At 33.3% G+C, this 12,188-nt stretch overlaps 1 protein-coding gene across 1 annotated transcript; it reads left to right on the forward strand.

The window, feature by feature from the left end:
• Positions 1-8,720: 8,720 nt before the first annotated feature.
• On the forward strand, positions 8,721-11,173 carry LOC128389181 (uncharacterized). The gene is made up of 2 exons (XM_053348720.1): positions 8,721-10,239; positions 10,303-11,173. Exons 1-2 carry the CDS (start codon positions 8,750-8,752, stop codon positions 11,171-11,173), a joined length of 2,361 nt encoding a protein of 786 aa, XP_053204695.1. The 5' UTR covers positions 8,721-8,749.
• Positions 11,174-12,188: the final 1,015 nt, after the last annotated feature.

The raw sequence follows: 12,188 nt of genomic DNA on the forward strand, positions 1-12,188 counted from the left end.
CATGATCGAAAGAAATTACGAACTTATCAAGTAGGAGATGAAGTTATGTACAAACAATTTCAGGGACCAAAGAAATTGAAGCAAAAATTTAAAGGACCATATAAGGTGATAGAGAAACAAGGAGAAACCACTTATAAAATATTACGAACTGATAAAAAAGAAAAAATAAGACGAGCCCATAGTAATCAACTCAAGCCGTACTTTCATAGAAATTTAATTAATTTAATAACAATCTTAAGTATACTTACACGAATTGAGATGTTAGAGATTTCTCCTTTTATCTCTGGTGAACCTATTCTATGGAGAAAAACTGACTATCACCCAAGAACTCAGCTCAACAAGTCTCTGTCATACTAGCATTTTCAAACCCATGTAAAGAAATCCCAATTGTTCTAAAAACAGACAAGGAAAGAAATGAATCCATTACATGTGAGTATAATCCAGCCATGTGTAAATATGTAAGGAAAATTCTGGACAAATTTGAAGAACATTGTTCATCATTTATTGATGAAAATTACATAAATCCTATTCGTAATATACCGAATGTAACAACTAAACCAGAAGAAAATATTATAAAAATAAGACGAGAAATAATCACTGCGGGAACTGTAGCCACCACAATAATAGTTGGTGGAATAGTAATTAGTGGCGTTAACTATTTATATAAACACATTTTCAATCCCGAAATAGAAATACAACCAGTACTAACATCCATCGCAGAGTCTAACCAAGAATATAAGAAGCTGATAAAAAAGTAGTTTGAACAATTACATAATGTAAGCCAACAACTATTTCTAATTTCTTTCGATGTGAATCAACTGCCTCAATATTTACCGTTAATAACATTTCAAGCCGCCGATACAGTAACGCAAGCAAATAACCAGCTTAATCAATTAAAACATTTTAATGAAACAATTAGAGAAGCTAAACCAAGGATTGATAAGAATTTCTTTAAATACTTCAAAATTATTTTACCCTGCTCACCAGAATGTTCATTAGATGAAATTGAAAATGTTAATGTGAATGTATACAATAACGAAAGATTTCCAACATTAATGGTAAATTTTACAACATTTTTACGAGATACCACTAACCAAATATTTCAAGCAGATGCATTTACATTATATAATAAAAATAATACACACACTTGTAAAGTTACATATAAAGGTCCAGAATATGTATTAGTCAACATCACTGATTATCGATTCTGTGAGATTAGCGAGAAGGACTTGAAAGGTCATAATCCTATCTTTAAGAAAGTATCGAATTGTAAAGAAAACTTGAAGAAAATTGAACTTTGGAAGAATGAAGTTTGTTTCAGCAATAGCCCTAATGTTACCACATACGCAGAAACGATTCAAGTTAAACAAATGGGAGAGCAGTATTTAATACATTGTGCAGGACACCCAATTACTTTATATAGTAATATTAAATATATTTGTCCAAATAATGTGATAAGATTATCAAAATATACTAATTTTACTATTGATGACCTAGAATATACAGTCCAAAAGTTTCAAATTCACAGTCAAGGTTCACCAGTATCAGAACATACACATGCAATCAATCTACGATTAACTCAACCATCAGCTCATGAATTACAAATTGAACCACTCGATTTTACATTAATTGATGAAGCTCAATCTAAAATAGAAAATAGTATAAATAACGTAAAAATAAATTGGAAAATAAATATCTCGCAATGGATCTGGATACCATTAGTTATTACAATTAGTTTCCTTACTTGCTTGATAGGTTGTAAATTTATACCAATTCCAAAACGATCTATAAATTCAATTATTGTAGAAAAAAGCAACAAGAAAGATGAAACTGTAGAAACTAGAATTCCACTACATCAGTGTTATTAAAATTTATTTAAGCTCCGGTGCTGGGGCAGTAAATTAATTACCCCGGTGATGGGGATAAAAAACAGCCAAGACAAATAAATATAATCATTTCCCGGTGATGGGAATTCAATTAACTAAAATTATCCGGTGATGGGTTAAAATCTTATTATTCAAACTCCGGTGATTTGGGGTAAATGAATAATTTAAGTTTTTCTTTTCTCTTCTCTCTCTTTACAAATAGGATGGCGTCGGGATGGGAAAATAACTATGCAGCTCCAAATCCTAAATTAGAAGCATTTCAACAAAAAATGGAAGCTAAACAACGACGAAATGCGGTTAAAATAGATCGAATTTCATTCACCTCGCCATCAGAAGCAATTTTCAGACAATGTTTCCTTGTGCTATCAATATTTGCACCCAAATTCACCAGTTACTTTGGCCATGTTTGGAGACCAGAAATTATTTCACCTGAATATGAGATCAGTGGAACACCGAAGGAGATGAATAAGTACACTAAATTAACAGTAACAGCTAATCACCCTGATAAAATACGAATGGCCCATCATAAACTAAATCAATACACTGAACTATTAAATTATAAAAATAGCAGAAATTCTACCCAGATTCAACTAATTCAAATACCCGAAAATCATTGCTCTTTGTGTTTCCGTTCTGATCATATGAAAATTAATTGTAATTATTGCTCATATTGCAGTGAACTTGGTCACTTCCGTAAAAATTGTCCCGAGCTTCCTTTTAAAACTGATCATCAGGTCACCATAACCGCCGTTGTACAATCTAAATCAAAGAAAAATGCTTATGTAAGAGAACAACGAAAACTTCGTCGACGTAAATTACGAGCAGCTTATGGCGGAAAACCTTGGTGGAAAAATTTAAATAACCCAATACCCGAACAATTAGAAAATTATGTACCAATTGGCCCTAAAACAAACAAAAAGGAAACATTAGCTGTGGACATTGAAGGAGATGGTCACGGTGGAGTAGGTAGTGTCCATTTATCCGGTTGGTTTGGCCCAGAAATACGTATCCAAACTGTTTATTATGCCCAGGTGAAAAATCATTATATTATAAATCCCCTCACTCGAATCACTGGACTACAAATCAATGATTTAACAAAAGGATTAACTTTGGACGAGATTGCAATGCAAGTGGCAGAAATTTCCAGAGGTCGACGATTAATAACCCAAGGTAAAGACGATCTGCAAAAACTACAATTGACACCCTCTCGACTCAGAGTTTATAATATTCAACACGTTGATCTTCAAGAGTTATGGCCAGGTAAACAACCAATTGGTCTGGTATCCATTGACAAATTCCTGTTCTACAAATTTCAAAAATTACGTCGAGAAGATGATTCTCATGTCACGATCGGTCATTCTCCAGAACGAGATTCAAGAGTAACACTCAAGGCTTATATGGAAATACAAAAATTAACAGACCACAATATACCAATACCTTCAGCCGAAATTGTACGAGAGATGGTCAAAAACGGACAGAACATTTCACATTGGTTATCGGAATTCCAGGATGGACATCATTAATTACTAACACCTTTCATATTTTAATAGTCAATATTTAATGTTAACTAATCCTTCATTAATTATGATAATTCTACTAAATTGTAAATCAACGTGGACGTTGATCTTTTCATGTACCCCGGACGAAATGCAACAAACTAGTTGCAACCAGTTTTAAATGTAACATTACCAGGTACCACCTCTCACGTGGTACCTGGTCATTCCTATTGGTTGTTTAGATGATGAAGATGATGATGAAGATGATGATGCAAAATTTTATGGAGACGATTTTCTCCCTTTGTACCAATAAAATGGCCGTTTTTCGGTCATTCCAATCATGGAGAATCAATAATAAAAGTCTTCTTAAATTAAAAAGTGAATTTTCTCCACCATTTAAATTGATCTCAAGGAAGCGCTCGATTCAAAAAATTTAATTTTCTCAAATTGTTAATTTTCAAATATTTACAAATTGTTACTTCAGCTCAAAACATTGTAATCCTATTTTTTTACTCAATTATTACCATTTTCAAATGAATCTATTCAACCTGATAGAAAAAAATCAAACTCATAAATTCATCTCAATTTTACCATATATTTTTGAAAAATCACGTCAAATTCAAATGATCTCCAATTAACCAATTTTCTACTGATTCTCAATAAAATTGAATCTTTTCAATTAAAACTCTGAACAAAAACTTGTCCTTATAAATCCTTTTTTTGACTGAATATGCACTTCCTCACATAATTTTTACTCAAAAAATAGTAAATATAATCACTCGAAAAATTTTTCACTCAAAATTGAGTCAAAAATTTGTAAAAACTGCTCAAAAAATTTTCCTCTGTTGACTGGGTCAAGATTTGACAGAATTCGGATCCATTGGTATAATATGAGAAAAATTGCTCGAGCATTAAATAGTCGCCTCTCCAATCAGTCATCAACATTATCGTCAACCCAAGACTCAAGTTCTGCATCAACAGCAGCGTCTTCCTCTTCAACAGCACCAATAACTCTCACAACAACAACAACAACAACTTCTACATCATCACCTCCTTCCAACTCGGTACCTGATCTTCACGTCAGTCCTGTGGTGATAATCAGTGCAAGAACATTAAACCGTCGAGCTCATGCAACCATATTAGCACCAAATGCTAGTTACCGACAAATTGAACCCGGTACTCAAGATCCACCCAGAATCTATCGTAATCTTGATAGATTAACGTATTACTGTGAATGTTAAACCAGGTTATGATTTCCTTTAGATTTAAATTGTTTAGACTGATTAACAACTTTTTCAAGTCGTAATCACGATTGAATCTTCAAACGAACACCAAAATAGAGACTAATGTATTAATAATTTCTACTTTAAAAATAATCATTAAGATTCGAAGACAAAAAAATCTCGATAATTATCCAATGAATATAATCCTGATTGTGTTTTGGCAACAAAAAAGTACAACAACAATTGTAAACACAATCCAATGGATATAATGAAGAGTAAATTGTTTGTAATATTTTCCTCTCTCGAAAAAAATGTTTCATTTAATTTCACTGACAAGATTTTCTTCATTTTGTATATTTCTTTCATGGATACTTGGTGTTAATACTAATCTTATAATCCACGAATCAAATGTTTGGATTCCGATTTTTAACAACAATCTATCAGCTCCTTATTTCTTTGCTACTGCTGATAGATTTCACTTAACGTCGACTCGATTACTCAACACGGATTCTAACGCCGTTGGTGAACGAAGTAGCGCGACTTATTTCACACCGGCTTATTCTTATTCGCTTGGGTCCAATCAATATCTTTTGCACATTAAACAAGCCTCTCGATCGTTCGCTTATTATAATATTCGTGATATTTATCCCTTTGTTGCGTTTTTAGGAGTACAAGACACGCTCACAGCCAACAGGCTGAATCGTTGGACTCGATTCAATACTTCATCATATGGAATTGGATTGGCCAAAAGATTCGAATGGACGATTCCTCCACCAATTATGTTTTTATTTTCTTTTGTGCAATTTGTTTTGTCCGATCGCAGTTTTCTGTACATTCGTGGTACTTTTTATCAAATCGACAGCACCGTTCGCTTGTTTCAAAGTCTTCAGAGTTTCAAGGTTAATGAGAATATTTACTCGTTCAACCTTGTAACATGGGATTCTCTATCAATACCAGTTTACTTTATCTCTCAGATATCAAACATTATAATTAACCCGGGAATTTCGTATTATAACGTGTGCGGAAAAATTATGGGACTGACTAGTAAATTGAGAATATCTCAGTAAGTTTTCATGCAATCGTCTTGATTTTTTCAATTAAATGTAATTCAAACATTTAACAAAATATCTTGAAAATTTTATAGTTAAGGATTGAAAAACAAAAAAGTTATTAAGTTTAAAGTTTAAGATGAAAACATGATGATAAAAAATTTAGACCCAATTCTATGTTATTTACCTATACCTGTTAACCTGAGAATTTACTCGTTCAACCTTATAGAATTTCCTAGACAAGAAAGAGTAGTTTACTTTATCTCTCAGATATCAAACGTTATAATTAACCCGGGAATTTCTTATTATAACTACAAAGAACTATATTTGCCTTTATTTTACCATAGGTTTGGTGAAGTTGACAAAGTTCGATTTGTGAATTCAGTTTCTCTCATGCGAAATGCTTCATTATCGTCATTCATTGCAGTCTCTAATCGTCTTTCTGAAAGAGATTATATTGCATTAATTCCGTTTAGTTCGATAATCGATTACTTTGAAGAGCCATTGGATGGTTGTAGAACTACTGAAACTTTTTGGGATCATAATATTTACAATGATATTGGGTGTCTTCGTGTAAGCCAAAGAGACGGAGTAGAAGTATCTATGATAGTAGGGACGTTGCCAGGTACTATTCTTTCAGGTATTCTCGATGATTCTTGGACTCGAATAATTGATTTCGTTCCATTGGCTCTAGAAGCGACTCATGGTTATATTTTCCTCGTTCTTTCCTCTAACAGTAACTTTACCAGATATTCAATTCACTTTGTCGAAGAAGATTATTCTGTAAGGTCCCACGTCTACGAAAGGGTCTTCGATCATCATAATATCGGTAATGTAAATCGAGCAGTATCACAAATTTATTACTACGGTTTCACTCATCCACGAGTCATAATTAATATTAATCAGTATTCTTACACTGAATCAATCATTTTGTGTCCATTTCTGAACAATTCATGTATTGATTGCTTTACAACCAAAGTTTATGACAGAAATGGTAATTTTCTTCGACATTGTCAATGGGAAAGACGTTCATTAACATTGGGTAGATGTTCAATCCCTAATTTACGATCCCCTGATACGAGGTAAAAGTATAAATGATTTCTCTTACCTGTTTACCTAATTCTAACTTATCATCATTCCAACAGAGAAATTTTGTCCACAGGTTACACAGTAAATCCATGTTTCACGACAACTAATATTCAATTAAACTACAGGCCTAACAGAATGAGCTTTGATTTGAACTTCGATCTCATTGGTTTCCATTCAAGATATAGAAATATTTTCCCATTGAATATTACTTTAGTCCACCCATTAACATTTTCCTTTAATAGTCATTGTTCACCTGTTCGGTATCATCAGTCAACGATTTATCTCAACTGCGATCAGGTGAATCCTGGTACATATAGATTAGAAATTCTTATGCCTAGACGACGAGGTCCATTTGAAACAATAGACATGGACAACTTGATTACTCACAGTGATCCTTTCATCATTGATTCCCCTCCTCCACACCTTCTAAATATCAATACAGCCTGATGATAATATTACTAACTTGCTCCTTCATTATCTCTATGATTGGGATCGTTGTATTTTATATTGCGGCCAGAAAACTAAAGGAAGCAATGGACAAGCGAAAAAATTATCCAGCCAAAGGATCGCTATTTGATCAAAAAGTCCGTTTTAAATCATTATTAACTTTCAAATCTCTATCAGCATTCATACCAAAGATCTATTCCCGTCAATTGATCAGCAAAAAAATCAATCCAATTAATCTAAAAACCAAAACCATCGCGACACTCAAACTGTCAAAAAGAATGAGAAAAGAATCTCCTAAAATAAAACCTAAAAGATGAAAGATTCATTCTTGATGTTATCAGAATGATCGATATTCTAACCATGTTAAAAGAAAATTAGTACGATTTCCATTTCTGTATATTTAAGAATTGAAAGTCATTTGTGACCTGGTCTAATCTCACAGATAAATACAAAAACCCAGAAGAAACAATTAGCCAAAAGAGTGCTATGGTTTATTCACATTTAGAAACTAAATTCAATTAAATCAATAGATTATGGAAAATAGCATCAAACTGGGAAATTGGCCACTCGGCCAATTTTACTCAATGGAACTCGTAACGTGACTTTGTAACGATGGGCTCTATTGCTCGATATTTGGCCTTTAGTTTATATAGACAAGTAGTTTTCCTTTATCATAGTGATCATCGGGAGGGGTTCAAGTTCATTGAAGAATATCCTTTGTTTATTGCTAATCAATTCGTTCATGTTGATCTAATTACCTCTTCGAAAACTATCCATGACTAATGGTTGGAATAATTGGCTTCGTTCACAAGAATTCATCAACAGAATGAAGTGATTTCAAATTTATAAAAACAAAATATTCATGGGTTAGGTTTAATAAAAACTTTTCGAACATTCGAAATGAACCGTTCAGGTTATTTTTAAAAGTCGATAACCAGTAGTTCAAAATAAAGAATCAAGAGTAACAAATACAAGTATCGTACTGTTCATATGAAACGCAATTAAATCAAGAACGAAAACAAAATTTGTCAATGGAAATTATGACGATAATTGCAATTATTCAGTAAAACTCAAAAGTTTGAAAACGATAGAAATGATTCAATTAAACTCGAACCAATTAGAATTAATTTCTGATTTTTAACCAACAAAATTGACCAGAGTTAGTTGATTAATTTTCCATTTCTATAGTAAATCGAATTCACATTCAATCTGTAATTTGTGTTAATCATCAAGTTAATAATTGAATCTTAACTAAGACCAACATAAGACCCAAATATAACATTGTCATTGATTGTCAACAGAATTCACATTTAATCTGTAGTTTAGATTAATTATCAAGTTTTGTCCAATTGCGATTCAATCTTATCCAGAACCAGTACCAATACCAAAAGTTAAGACGAATTTAATTTGTATTTGTAAATAACTTTAAGAAATTGTGAACATTAGGATTCGAGGACGAATATATAAATCTCGATAATTATCCAGTGAATATAATCCATGTTTCCACAATTAGAACAAGAAAAATATCCAATTTTTTGTATTTTCTTCTCTCTAACAAAATGTTTCACTTAATTTCCTTAGCAAGTTTTTCCATAATTTGTATATTTCTCTCATCGATACTTGGTGTTAATTGTCATCTTCTAATCCACGAATCAAATGTTTGGATGCCAATTTTTAACAACAGTTTAACAGATCCTTATTTCTTTGCTATTGGTGATAGATTTTACTTAATGTCAACTCAAATTCTCAACACGGACCCTAGGGCAGTCGGCGAAGAAAGAAGCGCGACTTATTTCACACCAGCTTATTCTTATTCGCTTGGGTCCAATCAATATCTTTTGCACACTAAGCAAGCCTCTCAATCATTCGCTCATTATTATAATATTGGTCTCGATTCACTGTTTTTTTCAGTACGTGACATGCCCAATGAAGTCAACGGGCTGCATCGTTGGACTCGATTCAATACTTCATTGTATGGAATTGGATTGGCCACCGAATTCGATTTGACGCATGTTCCAGCGACTCCTCAACGATCTGCAACGTTATTTTCTTTTGTGACATTTGTTTTGTCCGATCAAAGTTTTCTGTACATTCGTAGTACTTTTTCTCCAATCGACAGCACCGTTGGCTTATTTCAAAGTCTTCAGAGTTTCAAGGTTAATGAGAGAATTTACTCGTTCAACCTTATAGAATTTCCTAGACAAGAAAGAGTAGTTTACTTTATCTCTCAGATATCAAACGTTATAATTAACCCGGGAATTTCTTATTATAACTACAAAGAACTGCATGCCCCTTTATTTTACCATAGGTTTGGTGAAGTTGACAAAGTTCGATTTGTGAATTCAGTTTCTCTCATGCGAAATGCTTCATTATCGTCATTCATTGCAGTCTCTAATCGTCTTTCTGAAAGAGATTATATTGCATTAATTCCGTTTAGTTCGATAATCAATTACTTTGAAAGGCCATTAGATGGTTGTAGAACTACTGAAACTTTTTGGGATCATAATATTTACAATGATATTGGGTGTCTTCGTGTAAGCCAAAGAGACGGAGTAGAAGTATCTATGATAGTAGGAGAGTTCCCAAGTACTAATCTTTATCGTATTCTCGATGGTTCTTGGATTCGAATAATTGATTTCGTTCCATTGGCTCTCGAAGCGACTCCTGGTTATGTTTTCCTCGTTCTTTCCGCGGACTTTGACTTTACCAGATATCGATACTCAATTCACTTTGTGGATGAAAATTATTCTGACTCAACCCTTTTCTACGAAACGGAGTTCCCTCATCATAATATCGGTAATGTAAATCGAGCAGTATCACAAATTTATTACTACGGTTTCACTCATCCACGAGTCATAATTAATATTAATCAGTATTCTTACACTGAATCAATCATTTTGTGTCCATTTCTGAACAATTCATGTATTGATTGCTTTACAACCAAAGTTTATGACAGAAATGGTAATTTTCTTCGACATTGTCAATGGGAAAGACGTTCATTAACATTGGGTAGATGTTCAATCCCTAATTTACGATCCCCTGATACGAGGTAAAAGTATAAATGATTTCTCTTACCTGTTTACCTAATTCTAACTTATCATCATTCCAACAGAGAAATTTTGTCCACAGGTTACACAGTAAATCCATGTTTCACGACAACTAATATTCAATTAAACTACAGGCCTAACAGAATGAACTTTGATTTGAACTTCGATCTCATTGGTTTCCATTCAAGATATAGAAATATTTTCCCATTGAATATTACTTTAGTCGACCGATCAACATTTTCCTTTAATAGTCATTGTTCACCTGTTCGGTATCGTCAGTCAACGATTTATCTCAACTGCGATCAGGTGAATCCTGGTACATATAGATTAGAAATTCTTATGCCTAGACGACGAGGTCCATTTGAAACAATAGACATGGACAACTTGATTACTCACAGTGATCCTTTCATCATTGATTCCCCTCCTCCACCTCCTCCACCTCCTCCACCTCCTCCACCTCCTCCACCTCCTCCTCCTCCAACTCGACCTCCAACTCGACCTCCACCTCCTCCTCCACCTCTTACTTATCCTCCACTTCCTCCAACAACTCGTCCGCCTCTACCTCCTCCTACATTTCCTCCTATTTCACCGCCTGAATTTGCACCTTCTCATAGTCTGTTGATAATATTACTAACTTGCTCCTTCATTATCTCTATCATTGGGATCGTTGTATTTTATATTGCGACCAGAAAACTAAAGGAAGCAATGGACAAGCGAAAAAATTATCCAGCCAAAGGATCGCGACTTGACCAAAGAGTCCGTTATAAATCATTATTAACTTTCAAATCTCTATCAGCATTCATACCAAAGATCTATTCCCGTCAATTGATCAGCAAAAAAATCAATCCAATTAATCTAAAAACCAAAACCATCGTGACACCTAAACTGTCAAAAAGAATGAGAAAAGAATCTCCTAAAATAAAACCTAAAAGATGAAAGATTCATTCTTGATTTTATCAGAATGATCGATATCCTAACCATGTTAAAAGAAAATTAGTACGATTTCCATTTCTGTATATTTCAAAGTTGAAGGTCATTTGTGACCTGGTCTAATCTCACAAATAAATAATAGCATATATATACACATAATGTATAATAATATAAGGCGATAACCAGTAGTTAAAAATAAAGAATCAAGAGTAACAAATACTAATCAAGAATGACAACAAAATTTGTCAAAGGAAATAATGACAATAATTGCAATTATAATTCCTCAACAACTCTTTGGTAAACAGAATTCACATTTAATCTGTAGTTTAGATTAATTAGCAAGTTTTCATGTCCAATTGCGATTCAATCTTATCCAGAACCAGTACCAATACCAAAAGTTAAGACGAATTTAATTTGTATTTGTAAATAACTTTAAGAAATTGTGAACATTAGGATTCGAGGACGAATATAAATCTCGATAATTATCCAGTGAATATAATCCATGTTTCCACAATTAGAACAAGAAAAATATCCAATTTTTTGTATTTTCTTCTCTCTAACAAAATGTTTCACTTAATTTCCTTAGCAAGTTTTTCCATAATTTGTATATTTCTCTCATCGATACTTGGTGTTAATTGTCATCTTCTAATCCACGAATCAAATGTTTGGATTCCAATTTTGAACGACAGTTTAACAAATCCTTATTTCTTTTATCTCGATATCTTTTACCCTACTAATTCCTCTAATCTACTGTTCAACACGAACCCTGAAGCCGTTGGTCAGGGAAGCAGCGCGAATCATTTTGCTCCAGCGTATTCTCGTCGTTGTAAACCCAACGAGTACCTGTTGCACGAGAAAAGAAACAGTCACGTGTACGCTTATTTTACATTTACAGAACAATATTTTTTTGCGATATCCTCTGAACCCTTTAACGACTTAGTCCCTGGTGTATTCCGTTGGACTTCCTACGAAGGAGCTTCTCCGTCGTATGCAATGGGATTAAGATCAAACTTCACTGTAA

Source organism: Panonychus citri, unplaced genomic scaffold (genome assembly GCF_014898815.1).
Source record: "Panonychus citri isolate SS breed McGregor unplaced genomic scaffold, ASM1489881v1 Contig00105, whole genome shotgun sequence".
In the NCBI taxonomy this organism is placed as follows: Eukaryota; Metazoa; Arthropoda; class Arachnida; order Trombidiformes; family Tetranychidae; genus Panonychus; species Panonychus citri.

Coding starts and splice junctions, on each gene's coding strand:
- LOC128389181 (XM_053348720.1), top strand. CDS start 8,750: ATGTTTCACTTAATTTCCTTAGCAAGTTTTTCCATAATTTGTATATTT. Junction 10,240..10,302: donor TTACGATCCCCTGATACGAG/GTAAAAGTATAA, acceptor TCATTCCAACAG/AGAAATTTTGTCCACAGGTT.